At 42.1% G+C, this 17,143-nt stretch overlaps 1 protein-coding gene across 11 annotated transcripts in view; it reads right to left on the bottom strand.

Annotated features, from left to right (window-relative positions):
• The window catches only part of ERC1 (ELKS/RAB6-interacting/CAST family member 1), a 269,702-nt gene that overhangs the window by 183,816 nt on the left and 68,743 nt on the right, over nt 1-17,143 (bottom strand). For 7 of the 11 annotated variants that reach the window (XM_061418332.1, XM_061418328.1, XM_061418335.1 and 4 more), the window contains exons 4-7: nt 15,421-15,495; nt 10,124-10,279; nt 8,822-8,905; nt 4,535-4,702 (exon numbers count right to left, since the gene is read on the bottom strand). In XM_061418332.1, the coding sequence (XP_061274316.1) occupies nt 4,535-4,702; nt 8,822-8,905; nt 10,124-10,279; nt 15,421-15,495 (483 nt within the window). The remainder of the gene's footprint in view (nt 1-4,534; nt 4,703-8,821; nt 8,906-10,123; nt 10,280-15,420; nt 15,496-17,143) is intronic. The other 4 variants (XM_061418333.1, XM_061418334.1, XM_061418337.1 and 1 more) reach the window with 1 other exon arrangement.

Raw genomic sequence — 17,143 nt, 5'->3', positions numbered from 1 at the left:
GAACTAAATTCATAGTGTAATTTTGCGTGAGGTCCATATTTCACAAACCACACACACACACAAAAAGCATATTCAGGGAAACCCCTCAGAGATTAGCAGGATACACAGTCATCACCCTAACACCATTCTTGGCAGGGGGAATAATGCCTTGTTTATTCATGTCCGCTGGGCTGGAGGAACAGCATCTCTCCAGCTTGCCAAGCATCAAGGTCTGTGGCAAGCAGGTTATGCCAACTTCAACATAAGTAGGAGGCTTTTCCTCTGCAGGATTTTCCCTACCAATGGACGTGAACAGAAAAATGGCTACCCTGCTGTTCTTGTCTTTTACTTCATCAATATCAACCCATCTTAGCCTTCTTCTGTTTTATATCAATAAATAGATTTACCTAAGAGCACAGTAGTATTTGCATGGAAACAATGGTGTATTTCCTGTAATTCCTCTCTTGGAGTTACAGGACTCACTCTGCTTCCAACTCTCTGACCACGCCTTTTCAATGTTCTTCACTGGTGCGTGATAAGTCACTTCAGTGGTGTCTGACTCTTTGCAACCCCATGGACTGTAGTCCACCAGGCTCCTCTGCTCATGGGATTCTCCAGGCAAGAGTACTGAAGTGGGTTGCCATGCGCTTCTCCAGGGGATCTTCCCAACCCAGGGATTGAACACAGGTCTCCTACGTTAAGCCAGGTCCTACATTAACAGGTGAGTTCTTTACCACTAGCGCCACCTGGGAAGGCTGTTCTTCACTGGACCCTCTGTCATTTCCCTCTATGTCTCACTCCCTACAACTTCCTCTGGAGAAACCACCTCATTCTTGAGGCTTTAGCCACCATCCCCCTAACAACAGCGCCCACATATTTATTCCTGGTCCCAACCAGTTTTAAAAACCTGAGATTCTAACAAAAGTTTCTGCTTAAATCAGATATACCACTGAATATTCTGTTTAGAATGAGTTTTTTTTTTTTTAAGAATCTTTGCTTTTAAAGGACCTTTAAAAGTGGCCAAACATTAATGCAGATTAAATCTGAGTGATGTCTATTATGTTATTTTCTGCATTTTTCCTGTATTTGACAGTATTTTGTAAGGTTTTTAAAAATTAAATAAACTACTTCTAATTATAAGACTGCAAAAAAAGCAAAGCCCACACTAAGTGACCTGCCCAAGATCACAGCATAACCTCCCGTCACCACTTCTCCCACTGTCTCCGCCTAGAAAGAAGGATGAACGAAGGGCACTGGGCCAGGAGACCAACACGGCACACAAGCAGACCTTTTAAGAAGGCTGTTCCAACAAACTCAGTGAGTTCGTTTGACACCCCAACCCAATGAAAAGCTGAAGAGCTCAGAGAAACTTCAAGAAGACCACAGGCAGAGATGTGTCATTCCAGTTTATTTGTACAAGGGTAGGAGGGGGTGCAAATGTATGGTCTAAAAAAAACCAATGGCAATACTTTAACCCAGTGATATTTAATATTAATCTCCAAATTCAAATGAGCGCATCATAATTAAAAAACTATTCTAGCCACATTTAACGTCTATTTCAACCTTAAGAAGTTGGCATTATTATTAATTTCATGGACCGATGAAAAAATGGAAGAGGAAAGAGGTAAAATAACTCATCCAAGGCCACATAACTAATAAATGCAGGATGCTGTGTTTCAAACCGAGGTTTGACTTCAAAGCCCAGGCTTTTGACCACAATGTTGCTAAATCCAGACCAGCTCTGTGGAGGTTAACAGATCAACAGTGGTGTTCACAAAACAGGAACAATTCCATGGGTGTCATTAATACACACTACCCCCAAAGACCTCAATCCCTGGCTTAATTTAGTGATTTGAGAGCCAGATGAAAGTCCAGGATAGCTTCAGAGAGGAAGACAAGATCAATTAAGAGCAAGAGAAATATTAGTAATTACAGAAATAGATGAGAACTTTTCAACAGTTGGTTCAAACTGACTTTTAGGGGATGCAACAGGAGAAACCTGCTTTGGAAAAAGTGACCCTTGTCAAGTGTCATCAGAGTAATTTACGAAAAAAAGCAAATCCTAATAAACAGGCATATAACACTCATAAGATCACCCCAATTCAAAAGGAAGCTAGCTTTCCTACTGTTATTGTTCAGAATGAGACACTTACATTTGAGCAGTTGTCCTGATAACTTACGGGGGTAAATTGCTGAAACTCAGTTACTCCCACAATGGCTAAAAGCAAATATAAAAACCATCCAAGAATGACCACAAATACAGTCTTTGTTCTCTACGGTACAAGAAGCCAATCACAAGCCCATGTGTGTGAGACCCAGTTAATGAGAACATTATTTGAGAGGGGTACAAAGAGAAGGATGAATTGCCAAGGGGGAGAAGTCATCTATTAGACTGTGACAAGCTTTTAAGTGTTTGCATCATCACTAACCAACTGCCTGGGACTCGGGTTCGCACACCTGCCACCTCCATCCAAAGCTATCACAGCAGCAGGCCTGGAAGCAGGCTCACTTCTAAAGCGAGGGTGCCCTCTTCTGACTCTTTCATAGTACTGCATGCAACCAGGTACTGATGTGAGAAACTCTTTAATAAAGCTCTAAGTTAATAAATTTGCAGGTTACATTTTCCAGGTAGTTCTGGCATCTGCAATTCCATGAGTAAACCTTAATTTTGCTTGATAAAACAGTAAACAGCAGAACTTCCACATAAAGTTTTGCCAATGAAAAGTGACCACGTTCTCTCACTGTTTTCGCAGTTTGCACACATTAGCTGACAGTATGATAAGAACTACGATGATGCCGATAGCTGATGTGCGAAGACTTTACTATGCGACAGGCACCAGACGTGAATAAACTGGCTTAACGCTAACAACCTAACAAGGCCGGCACTCCTCTTCACCTTACAGATGTGAAACGAGGCTCAAAGAACTTGAGCAACAGGTCAGAATCTGCACCTGCTGGCCGGTGGTCAAACTTGGTAACGCTGATGCCAGAGCTGCATTCATACCCAAAACATGCTTCTGAGGTAGGAAGCTGATGCCATGATTAAACGAAACACGATCAAAATAGAAAAGGCCTAAGTAAGCTGTAAGGAAAATTATAAATACACCATCTTAAACCGCACATTTTCAACAAAATCCCACAGTATAAAAATAATATATTATGTGAAATATTTGGGTCATTTTTCTCTTCCTCCTCACTTGAAGATACTGAATTTCTGAGTCTGTGATGTTTTTCTGCATTCTTTTTACTACTCATTTCTTTTTCTCATTAAACTATACCTTTGTTAATTATCCAGTTCTTTAAAACAAAACCTTAATCCATATTACATGCCTTTTCTTCTGTAAAGCAGAACTGCAAGGAGATCAAACCAGTCAATCCTAAAGGTAATCAGTCCTGAATATTCCTTGGAAGGATTGATGCTGAAGCTGAAACTCCAATACTTTGGTCACCTGATGCGAAGAATTGACTCATTGGAAAAGACCATGATGCTGGGAAAGACTGATGGCAGCAGGAGAAGGGGGCATCAGAGGATAAGATGGTTGGATGGCATCACTGACTCGATGGACATGAGTTTGAGTGAGCTCTGGGAGTTGGTGATGGACAGGGAGGCCTGGAGTGCTACAGTCCACGGGTTGGCAAAGAGTAGGACATGACTGAGTAACTGAACTGAAAGCAGGACTGCTTACCTACTCCTACCTAAATTCTCTACATCATTGAGCTCTTTAGAAAATATTTTCCTTTAGACAGTAAATCCGAACAGCATCATCATTGCAAATATGACAGATTCTCATCTGTATGAAATTATTGGGTATGTTCTTATCTAAATCTAGGCTGACAGCCTAGGTCATCTTCTAAGATTTCTAAAAATGATAACCCTATTTTCAAACAGGACGTGAAGACACATATCTAATAATCTGTTCAAAACGAGATGAATCTTGAACATTTTTGTATTCCACAGTTTGCGTACTTAAAGCTATTCATAGTACCAGAAATTAAGGACACTTAATAACCCAACACAGGCTGCCCAAGCTCATGGTCATTCATGACTGCAAGATTTACCATGGGTGAGAACAAACATTTTTACAACTATCTTTTCATTTCTTAATGTGTGCATGCTCAGTCAGGTTTGATTCTTTCTGACCCCATGGACCACAGCCCGCCAGTCTCCTCTCTGTCCTTGGAATTCTCCACGCAAGAATATTAGAGTGTGTTGCCATTCCCTTATCCAGGGAAGCTTCCCAACCCAAGGATCAAACCTGCGTCTCCTGTTTCCAGCATTGGCAAGCAGGTTCTTTACCACAGAGTCACCTGGGAAGTCCTAAAGTATATTTAGAAACATCAAAAATATATGTAAACTGCACTGGTTTTCATTTGTTAGATCCAAGAATGACAGAAACAAGATGATTATAGTTTAGTACAATAACGATCGCACTGCTATAGAATCTCTCACAACAGTATCCACGGCTCCCATATCTCAACACCAAAAAGTGCACACGTGACACAAGTGCCAAGGTGCCCAGGAACGGTATCCCTGCAGACCCTAGCACGCCTTTACCTCGGTCTGCAGGATGGCAGCCCTCTGCTCCTTAGCCGTCAAGGACTCCTTAAGCACTTCGATGTGCTGTTTGCTGTCTGAGAACTGGTTGGTGAGGGTTTCCAGCTTTGTCTGCAGGGCTAGTAGTTCCGTGTCCTTTCTGGACAGCTCCTGCTTCACCTGACCAATCTAGAGAAGAAAAATAAAACAGTGTAAGGAAAAAAGAAATAAAACCAAGAACCTCTAATCTGGATCTCAGGTCGAGATCAGATCAGATCCAGGTCGAGATATGCAGCATTAATTTTAGGACAGGGCACAATTCATCTTTTTCCATCATCTAATCTTAGACGACTACCCCCCCCCCCAAAAAAATCAAAGCTTATTCAACTAATAGGAAAATTCCCAGCTTTCATTTACTGTCTTCTAAACTTTTTGAAATCTTGTAGGTTCCCTCTGCAAGCAGGTGGACTTCTTCCTTTCTGTTAAGAATGTAGCCCCTTGAGGATCCAAGCTTTGGGGAGAATAGAGTTGTCTCACATGTAGCTCTTTACTCTCTGGTTCTCCCCCAAACTCTCTTACCCCTACCCAGTTCCCAAAGCTCTAAGTTTCTACTTAGTTGACCTCTCTGTTTACTTACGATTTCCTTTTTGCTTTGTATTATTTTGTTTGTTTCAGGGGGACACACTTGGGAAATTATCCTTATTTCTGCAGGACCTCACCAAGTTACTTTAAAAATATGTTTATTGTGCTTTATATAGCATTTAGGTATTCTGCCATGGGAGGCTTCTATGAACTCTGTCACACTACTGGAAGAGAATTTTTGAAGGAAACCAAAAAAAAATGTGATGATATGGTATATATTGTTTTATAACCTGCTTTTTTTCCTTTGATATATGATAAACCCCTGTTGTACTAATAAATAAAAAAAAAAAAAAGGAATGGATGACGAAAAATCCCAGTTCACTTAGATAATGATGATTAGATAACAGTAAACATCTGATCATGACTAAAACAGTTTTCATTTTATTAAGTCATAATAAACTTCAAATCATTAATTAAAGCAGGATTAGTGTAGATGTAGTACAGAGAGAAAAAAGAAACTTCCTAGCATGGCTATTTAAACTCAAAAGCTGCTATTGCAGTTCTTTTTTCTTTTCATTCTGAAATGAAAGTTTACATGAAGTCTCTGTCTCAAAAAGCCACTTTTAGAGTTACAAAGCATTATAAATGTGCTTAAAAAAAAAAAAAATCGTATCATTTTGAGGAGTTAGGGATACTGACCTAAAAAAAAGACTCCACCTACAAAGTTGTATCACCTACAACATGTCGTATCAACTAAATGGATAAAAGTATATAACCTAAATAAAGAATGCATAAAATCTCATTCTGTTAAGAGTCTGTATGTGTAATTTGAAGTTGAATTACTCTGACAGAGTAATCCATAAATCAACAGGTGCCACTCACCCCCCTCCCACAAATTTTTCTCCTCTTGACATGTCTGTTGCTTAGATGCTAAGTTCTGTCCAAATCCTTGCGACCCCGTGGACTGTAGCCTGCCAGGCTCCTCTGTCCATGAGATTCTCCAAGCAAGAATACTGGAGTGTGGTTTGCCACTTCCTCCTCCAGGGGATCTTCCTGACCCAGGGACCAAATTTGTGTCTACAGCACTGGCAGGCAGCTTCTCTAATACCAAGCCACCAGGAAAGCCCAAAGATTTGATTAACTGACAGAACAGTGAACAATTTTGCTTTTTTTTGGCTGTGCTGCATGGAACGTGGGATCTCAACTCCCTGACCAGAAACTCAACTTGTGCTCTGTCCACTGGAAGTCAGAGTCTCACCACTGAACCACCAGAGAAGTCCCATCTGGACTTAGAAAACATTTCAATTCAAACATCTCCTTTACATTCTACTGTGTTTCTAAGAATTTTTAGTCTTTTATTCTAAATGTAAGCTAACTTAACAGTAATGACATCTGCTTTTACATTATGTTTACTGCCTGGGGCAAGGCATTCATGCACTAAAATACAGACTAATTACTGGAAGTATAAACTTGGTAAGAAGTCAGTAATCACAGTATCACTGAGGAAACAAAAAACGTTTTTTTTCAAGTTGAATGTATCTAAACTATTTTGGCTGCGATAATCTTAGGCACTAGGGCCAAAGCGTTTGAGAACAATTTCCCATGAGAAAGTATGAAATAAATTTTACTGTAATTAAAATTAGACTTTTTTAAGGGGCACTAAAAATAAATTTCTAATTTACTCTTCTGTTTCAGCAGGAAGTCAAGCATTTTCCTCATATGCATGAAATCTCTATTTATAAATCTAATTATTCATTCATTCAACAAGTATTCCTGTGAGCTCACTGAATGCAAAGTACTGGCTGATACTACTGACATCAGAGGAAGATCATTGCCAACAGCAGCTGTCTCCACCCTGAAATACAGAAAGGTGCCCAGGAGTCACCGCGTACTGGTGGTGTGGCATCATTTCACGATACCCCTTTACCGATAAAACACACACACGGTGTTATCCCATCCCTAACAAACAGAAGGCATGAAAAACGCACTTGTTGTATGAATGAATATACACGAGGAACGTTCCCACCTCATCAACTAAAGAACCTATGGCTTAATCCCAATACAAAAAAAAAAAAAAAAAAATTGGATAACAACAAAAAGAACCCATGGCTTATAGATGACTCAAATTTCCAGCTATCTCTGACCATGTGATCAATAGTAAACATAAAATTTCAGTTTCCTCATCTGCATTATTAAATAATCCTCAAATAATACTATACTGACCATAAAGACTGAGAAAGAGAAGAAAACATTCTAAACAGAAGAGTTTGGAAGCACAAAATTTGCCTAGAAGTTAAGAGCATACAATGTTACGTGGCAGCCCGGATGGGAGGAGGAGCTGGGGGAGAATGGATAAGGTATACCTATGACTGAGTCCCTTGCTGTTCACCTGAAACCGTCCCAACAGTATTCACTGGCTATCCATCAATATACAATAAGAAGTTAAAAAAAAAGCAAAGTTAGGAGTACAAGGCTTTGCAGTCAATCCCAAGTAAGGATAAATGTGTCCTCTACAATAATTTCCTCTCTAAGCCTTGGTTTCCTGATCAGTAAGATGGGGAGAAAGCAAACCTGTGCCACTATATCGTGTACAGGTTAAACAAACAAGAAAAAAATGTATGGGATGTTTAGCCTCTTGTTTGACACAAAAAGATATTAATAATAATAGCTGAGGGAAAAAAAAGTTATAGATCAACTTTTCCTCTGGACAATTCATGGTTACCACAAACCAAATTGGACCCTTTTAGACAAAATATCTCACTTTTCTATCTCCACTACAAAGGGGTCAATAAATAAATAGCGAACACACCAAATTAGCACAAGTTTTTGTTTTTTTTAAATGCTGCATTCCAGTCTTATCCCACCATTATTTTCAGATGCATTTTTCCCCTGACACTTGTGAGACAAACGTGTGCCCGACTAGCTCAGGGCAGAGGCGTGCAGGCCCTACTGGCACAGGTCCTGGCACCCGAGGGCTTGTGTAAAATCAAACTGCCTCTCACTAGCTGAGTATCCTGAGCACCCCTGTGTGCCCTCAGTTTCTTCATCTATAGACTGGGTTGATAATATATCTATCTATATCTAACTTAGTAGGTTACAAAATGCTTATAGTAAGTACCCAAGTGTTAGCTATTTTTTTAATAATCATTTTATCACAGTTTGAAGTGGAATTCCAACTTCTCTAGACAGGAGATGGAACTAGATTTGGAGACTAATTTACTAGATAATTATAAATTAAGCTAACCACTTCCTAGACATCTGTTCCACAGAAAAGTAAAATGTGTTGCAAAAATCACCTATCGGGGACTTAAGAGGTGATGTCTATCTAGCAGGGTAAAGCACTTCACTCAAGAAGCGAGATTCAAACAAACCCTGGGTCGTGGACCTAGAACATCTGCACAGTCTTTGTACTTAGGAAGAGAAAGAGACTGTCCACATACATCAGGTGTCTGGTGACAGGAAAGGAGCCGAGGGGAAAAAACAAGCTTTGAAGAGCCATCCACGCAGTGACAGAGCAACGATGGAGAACCAAGGACAGGCCCTCCGGAGCGCGCATGGCTCACGGCACACAGAGGGGGAAGAGGAGTCGGTTAAAGAGCAGCGCGGGCTGGTTAGTGCAGCGCCGGGCAGAAATGCCAACCACAGAGGGAGGGGGAGCACCCAGAGCCAGCCGCAGGTCCCGCCGCGGGACCACGGCACGCAAAGGGTAGATCTTACGGCAAAGACCTCGGCCTGCAGACCAGCCGCTCTCTTTTTCAGCTCCTCCCCTTGGGCCTCTTTGGAACTTAGCTCCTCCTTCAGTTGCTCTACCTGTCACGACATTGTTATTCCTTTTCACTCAGGTGTCAACTTGGGTCGTCGTCTTACCTGCTTTTGAGCCAGAGCAGGAACTGGAAACAACAATAACTCATAGAACACAATCAGATTGGTTCCCCTAATTCCCTCTTCAAAGGACCTCTGGATGGGTTTGCTCTTTTCACAGGGCATTTTTCAGGGACTGGAATGTGCTAACTGGCAAACAGGCAGCAGAGACAATATTTTATTTTTTTCTCAAGTGAGAGAGACAAATCAAGCTAACAGAAATTTGGATGTGTGGATTTTTCAGTTCTGGAAGTTACATGAAACTAACTGGCTGTGGTCACACATAACGGATTCTTAAGATAAAAGAGGAATATTCTACAGGTATGGGGATCACAGCAAGAAGCCAGAAACTGTACCATTAGAGGAACAGTTTCCACTTCTGAGAAACTGGGGAATTGACACAATTGGGATATTGGGGGGGGGGGCGTGTTGGGGGGATACTTATTTTCTAGCTAATATTTTATAACTGAAATTATGATCTTTAATTAAAACACCACAAACCTGATAAACTGATAACAGTAATAAACTAAATCCTCCAACTTGCCTAAAATAGTTGAGAAAATCAAACTAAGTGCCTTTGGATCTAAGGAAGGAATACTGTGACGGAGGTTATAATGCAGACTGCCGTGTCTCAGCCTTCCTTACTGTACATACAGCCAAGTGCATGCGGGAAACAATAAACCTGATATGCACGGCTCTTCCCCAAGGGGGAGCGCAGAGGACTTTCCTTTAAGGACTGTGTTTGAAGGGAAGATGTGATTTTATTTAAGCCATTTCAGGGGGGGAAAGAGGGATGGATTCAGCCTTTTGGTGTTCTGACTTTTAAACTGTTTCACAAGAGAATGTGATCTTTCATACAGGGAGAAAAACTCATCTGGATGTAATTCTGCTTGCCTCAGAAATACTGACAGACATGAAGTGCTAAACCATGATAATACACACCTAGCCTCACACAAGTAATTTTAAGTGAAATTTGAAATATCCATACAACATCAGTAATTCTGACGTTAATACTGGGAAAGTTTTATCTGAAAGAATTACGTTTCAAGTATTCTTCCCTAAAGCCTGATAAAGTAGTGTGAGGTCCATCATCACTAAAGAGGCAGGAATACACATCAGTTTTTCAACCCCCTCCCCCTTTAAAAATCAGGTATCTCACACCATTACCTTGTTTTTCATAAATTTAGAATGGCTCCGGTACACCTCCATTTGCTTCATCTCCTCCTCTCGCTCTTCAGTACTCAAAGCCCCGTTGGATTTCAGCATCTGGATCTCCTCTTCCAAGTCTCGGAGCCCACGCTCCATAGAGGAGATTTTGGAATCCTGAGGGCAACACAAGATTGAGACATTAACGTCTTCGCGAAAAATCAGCGAGGGTGAACAAGCCGGTCTTTACAGTGTGAAATTTAATCAAGATCAACATATACGTAGAAAAGCTACAAGAGGTGCCCTCCTTCTGAAGTCTATCCTTCCTGGACATAGTATGTGTTTTCTTGAATTCCTTCCTCTGTGCCCTTCTGATTAAAGCTAACAGTATTAATGAAAGAGGCAGAAGCAATGGACAACTGGTTGGAAGTTTCTGAGCACTTTATGGTCAACAAACTTGTAGTGAAAACATCTGTGATATTAACAGAAAAACCTTTCCAGGTTGTAATACTTTACCATTTTACTTGGCAACCTGAAAAGGTTTATCTCTGCTCCCAGTGGAGTAGGGAGAAGAGTAAGAAGGTTTTGAAGACTTACAGTAATGTGTCCATCTACAATCACAAACCTCTGATAACATCCCACTGCAGAAAAGCAAAGGGATGAACTGTTAATTACATCAACAGCTGCAGTTTACCCTACGGTGGTCCTGTCTTATCCAGTTTTGCTTTCTGTGGTTTGGCTTTCCATGGTTTCAGTTACCCGAGATCAACTGTGGTCTGAAAGTACCAAATGGAAAATTCCAGAAAGAAGTGATTCATTAGTTTTAAATTGCACACTGCTGTTCTGATCAACATGATGAAGTCGCACACCTCTGTCACCCCAGGACATGAGTCACCTCTTCGTCCACTGTATCCCTGCCCACTGGTCACCGAGTGGGAGTCTTGGTCATCAGACAGACTGTCCCGGCATCGCAGTGCTTGTGTTCAAGTGACCCACAGCACAAGCGTAGTGATGCTGGCAACTGAGAATAGCCAAAGAGAAGCCATAAGATGCTTCTTTTAACTGGAAAAATGGAAGTTCTCACTAAGGAAAAAAAAAAATACGCTGAGGTTGCTAAGATCTACAGTACAGATGAACCTTCCATCAGTGAGATTGTGATGAAGGAACAAGAAATTCATACTAGTTTTGCTGTTGTACCTCAAAGTACAAAAGTTAAGGCTACCGTGCATGATAAGCACTTAGTTTAGACGGAGACAGCACCAGAGTTGAACAGTAAGAAACCGAGAGAGGATGAGACCACTCGCCTATTCATAAAGTATACTGTTCTAACTGTTCTATTTTATCATTAATTATTGTTAATCCCCTACACTGTGCCTAGTTTATAAAGTGTATCCAAGGAATGTACAAGGGGAAAACACAGAATATACAGGGTATGGTATTATACTACCTGTGGCTTCAGCCATGCACTGAGGGTCTTGGATCATACCCCTCATTAGACAAGGGGGAGTGCTACTGTGTTAGTAATCTTACTTATTCTCTAAACTTCACCATGAGTTTGAAATATTTCATAGTCATTTTTAAAAAGAAACATCACTGTTCTTGTAAATCAGCCTCACCACAAATATCCACCTCCCAGTACAATACCTTCTATACCATTTTCTTGATTTGTCTGTCACGGTACCTAGCTTATCCCCAGATTACTTTAGATGTCATAAGTTACAGAAAAACTCCAAAAAAGAACAGATATTTTTACATCGATAGTTGCATATGCTTATTCACCTATGAAATAAAGACCTTAAAGAGCATAAATTAAGTAGAACTTTATTTTATCTGGAAATTCTGAAAAACCATTCCCTCAGGAAGAAATTTTGAGATTGACTTGTTTTTTCACTTTACCTCCAGGCTGTCGTGACTTACTTTCCTTGCTATCTGAAAGCATGCAGATAAGAGTTAAAAGACTTATCATTAGACAGTTATAACTATTTTTAGGTTCAGGGGAGAGGTAAGGGCTGAATTCCTCCGACTTGCATTGAATTACCTTTAAAAATAATACAACAAACATTTTCATTTACAAAACTATTCAAATGAAACTTACATTTGGTTCAAAATTAAACATATTGTATTAATACAATCAGAGACATTCTAAATCTGAACTAGGATTTTTTTTTTTTTAACATTTGACTGACGTAAGTAACACTGCCATTACTTCTTAGTATTCTATGTATTTTTGGCTGTGCTGGGTCTCATTGCTGCTTGGGCTTTTCTCTAGTTGTGGCCAGCAGGGGCTATTCTCTAGTTACCACGTGTGGGCTCCTCACTGCAGGGGTTTCTCTTGCAGAGCATGGGCTCCGGGCACAAACGCTTCAGTAGCTGTGGCACAGGGCTTAGTTTCTCCATGGCCTGTGGGGTCTTCCCAGACCAGGGCCTGTACCCACGCCTCCTGCATTGGCGGGCAGATTCTTTACCACAGAGCCAGCAGGGAAGCCCCCTTGAACGAGGATTTTGATTTACCTGTTTAAAATTACCCCGGCTCACAGAGAATAAATAAACGACTTCAAATGCAGTATCTGAAAATTAAGATGACTATAAATCTTCCTGGGTAAATCAAGATGTTGTCCCTCAAGAATAACTACAATAATAGAAACAGGCATGTAATTAACCTGCCAATGAAGAAACGGATACATGGCTCTCCTCTGACAGCAGCCTGGGCGGCAATGAAAGGGGAAGCAGAGAGAGGGGGCATACTTCTAGCACCACTAGGGTGCCACACACGTCAAACAGCCTCCAGCTAAGAACTGTGGCCCCGCACATCAGCAGACCCTTCCTCTATGAAGCCCCACAAGGCCCTGGCCAGGACACATTTCCCATCTTCTCCCTGAATCCCAACACACATTGATGGGCAGCTGTGGACTGGATCAGCTGGACCATTTCTCACACCCCAAGATCACGCAGAAAGGACTAAGATTCCAGCTCTGACTGCCCAAAAAAAGCTCCTGCCATGCCTGATAGGCTGGACTAGTTCTGGCACCAACTGGTCCTCAGGCTGGGTTTATTTGAGGACAGTCATTCCAAAGGAGGTTTTAGAACGGATGATAACTAGATAAATAAATCCTCTACCATCTTAATACTCTGTTCTTCCCCAACAATAATCAACTGAACCCACTGAAATCCTCTGCTCCTTGTTAAATTTCCCAAATCCTCAACCTTTTTTCAAAAGTTGTCTCAGCTGCATCTCAGCGTCTTCGGTTGTGATTTCAATATAACATCCACCTGACCCCACTGGGCCACTGGCATCTCCGTCTCTTGCTTCTTAGCAAAATGGCTGGAGGTTAACACAACTTAAAATAGACCCACTGCGTTTCCATGCTGTCAGAGGCAAGCAAGATGACTCTGTGAACGTGGGCACTGCCATGTGCTTCCCTCTTAGGTTCCAATGGGCTCGGTAAATAATATGTGCAAATAACCACTAGGGAACGTGAGAATGCAGTCCAACCTTCCCAAAGGCTCTTTATAAGATTATGTTCAAGACTATTAATTGTCTGACTACAAAGAACCCAGAATCCACTAATTTGGAATTTGTCTGGAAAACTCTTTCCCCAGTGAGAATACAGATGTATACAATATAAACAGTTTTAACAGGAAACCATCTAAGAAAATCACTATTGTAACTGTACTTGAGAAGCATCTATTTACACAGAACTATTTATATACCAAAAACTAAATATTCACGTGAATATTTAACAAATATTAACAAATATTTAATATTTAACAGATATTAAATGAAGGTGCACGATGCAAAATACTGCATTAAACTATTTAGGGGACGTGAAGAAGGTAAAAAGAGAAACAGAGATGAGGGAGAAAGGAGAGGAGGGAGGGTCCTTGTCTGTAAGAGTCTTCCGCTCTTGTAAGAAAGAATATGCTGTTAATAAAAACTATAACAGCAGCAGCAGCTAACACTGACTGAATGTTTACTATGTACCAGGCCCTGTTCGAAGTGTTTTAGTTGTTTTAAAGAATTTAAACTACAAACAGCCCATGGGATAGGTACTAGTATCATCACCATTTATCAGTAAAGAAACTGAGGCATAGAGGGGTTGGGTTACCTGTTCTACATCATACGGCTGATTACACAAAGCCAGGTTTTTAATCCAAGGGATTTCACACAGAAGGCAAGCTCTTCATCACCAAGCACCATTACATTCAGCCTAAAGATTTCTAACTACTCAGTACTTAAAGCAGAGGTCCGTGGAACCCGGGGGTGCCTCCCAGCCCTTTTGAAAAGCCAAAACTCTTTTCATAGTAATTCTCTGACTTGTGGGCCTTTTCCACCGTGCTACTATGTGCAATGAAGGTAGAAGACAGACAACAGACTGGGTGCCTTAGGACAATGGCAACAGCATGAAACCATGCTGGCAGGCAGCGTGTTCTCAGGGTCAGCGCCCTCGGGCAAAGAGACAAAGAAGAAAGAACATTTTCAGAACGCTGGCTCACTTAACAATGTCCCTGATTGTGACTTCTCATATGCTTAACCCTTAAGCACACATCTTTTCACCATTCTGTGTGAGGAAATGGGAAGGGACCAGGTCTGTCTGCTGTGTCCGGAGTATGACACGGCTCCCAGGACACTCGATGGGCTGCAACTGAATCAAGTACTTTTTTTCACGAAACCCTATGCTTCCCTGATGGCTCAGATGGTAAAGCATCCACCTGCAATGTGGGAGACCTGGGTTTGATCCCTGAGTTGGGAAGATCCCCTGGAGGAGGGCATGGCAACCCACTCCAGAATTCTTGCCTGGAGAATCCCATGGACAGAAGAGCCTGGTGGGCTACAGTCCAAGGGGATGCAAAGAGTCAGACACGACTGAGCGACTAAGCACAGCACAGCCTTACTTGAGAGAAGAATAGACATTTTCCTTTCTTTTTTTCTTTCTGGCTGCGCCTCGTAGCATGCAGAATCTTGGTTCCCCAACCAGGGATCCAAACCAGGCGCCCTGCAGTGGAAGCATAGAGTCTTAACCACTAGACCGCCAGGGAAGTACCTGGCAGACAATTTCTTAAAAACAAGCAAGATGAGTCATTTTAAGAGAACAGGGACCCTGAGACCAAAAGGTTTGAGAAGAGCCGATTCCAAGAAATGCTGGGCAAGAGGAAATGAAACTGAAGCTCTTTTCATGTGTCGTGCTCATGAAGTCTATTTCTTCTCCGTCTACAACGTGAGTGAACTAAGTACCGCTTTCTAAAACTCACACATCGAAGTGTGATCACTGGAAAGTGCGAACTGATGCAGTACGGTTCCTTACTAGGTTCCCACTTACCTTCATTTCAATAACAGTTTGCAGGGCTTTAGTTTTGGCAGAATCAGGGGCATTCTCAAATCTCCGATGCATCTCCTAAACACAAAAAGCAAGAAAGAGAGTAAGTGTCCTCCTCTTCACTCCTATTTTCCCCAAAGAAGGTAGGGGTGGCGAGGGAGTAGTAGTTGCATGCAGAGATGCCTTCCCCAGCCTTGTGAGACACTGATCACCTCCTGTCTCCCTGCGGACCAGGAAGCCCACTGCCCTCAGCTAAGGGGGACGGGAGGGCCCCATCTCTGAGCCCCTGGGTACACACACAGTGTGCCCCAGAGGCCTCAGCCATCACGACAGGTGGTGCTCCGGCATGTCCCAGGTTGGTGCATCGCTCTTCCACACGGCTCGGCAGCGTATTTTCAAGACGCTAAGCAATCCAATAAGGGGATTAGAAATATTCCCTTTTCAAAAGGAGAAGTCGCAGCAGTCCAGTGCGCCAGGCACAAGCTACTGAGACATCTGTGTGGACAGCATCCTCTGCATAACATCTGCCCGAGAACCACAGGCCCCTGGCTGCCCACAATGGACACCTCTGGTTTCGTAGGGGCCATGGTCAGAAAGAAAAAGAGGGTAAGGCTACTGAATGAGTGTCCAAAGTAGTCTATGGTGAGCCAGTGTCAAAAAACAGAGCTACTTTTTTAATCCAAATTTCCGTGAGTTCAGGATCAGAAAGGAAGGAATGAGGTGGAAGAGCACCACAGTAAGGATCTTCAAGAGATTCCGCCTGAAGTTACGAACCTTTCCTGTCAGACTCTGAGACTGTCTCTGAGTCAGCCGGTACTTCCCAAGTCCCCTGGGATAGCCCAAGTGACCACATGGGTGCCTTCCATCTCAGCAGTGCTGGCGAATGCCCAGGCCTGCCCTCTGCTCTGCCTGTTTGACAACACTATACAGATGTCCACCGGGTCACTCAAACTTACCTCATCCAAAACAAAACTCCTGACTTCCTCCTCTTTAACCTGGCCCCTCTTCTGAAGACTGGTGAGTCTTGCCCATGTCCTGAAAGGACACTAGCCTCCTGGTGGCTCAAGCCAAACACCAGAGGGTCTCCTTCAAGTCCTCCCAGATCCTTATCTCCTACCACCTTCCAGAGCAGATCCTAACTGTTCCATCTTCAAAATACTCAAATTTACCATTTCACTCCATTTCCAGCCTAGTTCAAACCTAGATTATTACAACAGCATCAAGTTAACCTTCTTTCCATTTCTTCTGTCCATTTTAAATAAAGCAATGGGGTAATCTTGAAAAAGCATCAACAGATGATGGCACTTGTCATTAAATCCTTCAATGAGTTTCCCATTTTCTTATCACTCTACAAGGTCAACACAATCTGACCGTAATGGATAGAGGACTGGCCTCCTGGTGTAAACTATGTTAAAATTAGACAAAAATGCATGAAGCAACTGTTTTCAGACATTGGAAGACAAGCAGCAGAGGACTATGATCCTTGAGAGAAGAGAAACTAATGAGTTTATGATCCAGACTTGCTATCTGATGTGTGATGTGCAGAGAAGAAGGCAAATGGAAAACTGCAGTCCTGCAGGGCTCGGAACACAGACCAGTGGGTCCGAGTCCCCAAGATGCTGGAAACATGTGAAGCAGAGTAACAGAGAGGAGGAAGCTAGCTGGAAAAGCGTCTGATCCGACAGGGTCCCCTGGAGTCTTTGGGTAAAAGCTAAGTATTGGTACA

Source organism: Bos javanicus, chromosome 5 (assembly GCF_032452875.1).
Source record: "Bos javanicus breed banteng chromosome 5, ARS-OSU_banteng_1.0, whole genome shotgun sequence".
Lineage (NCBI taxonomy): Eukaryota > Metazoa > Chordata > Mammalia > Artiodactyla > Bovidae > Bos > Bos javanicus.
This window is presented reverse-complemented; position numbering and strand designations above follow the sequence as displayed.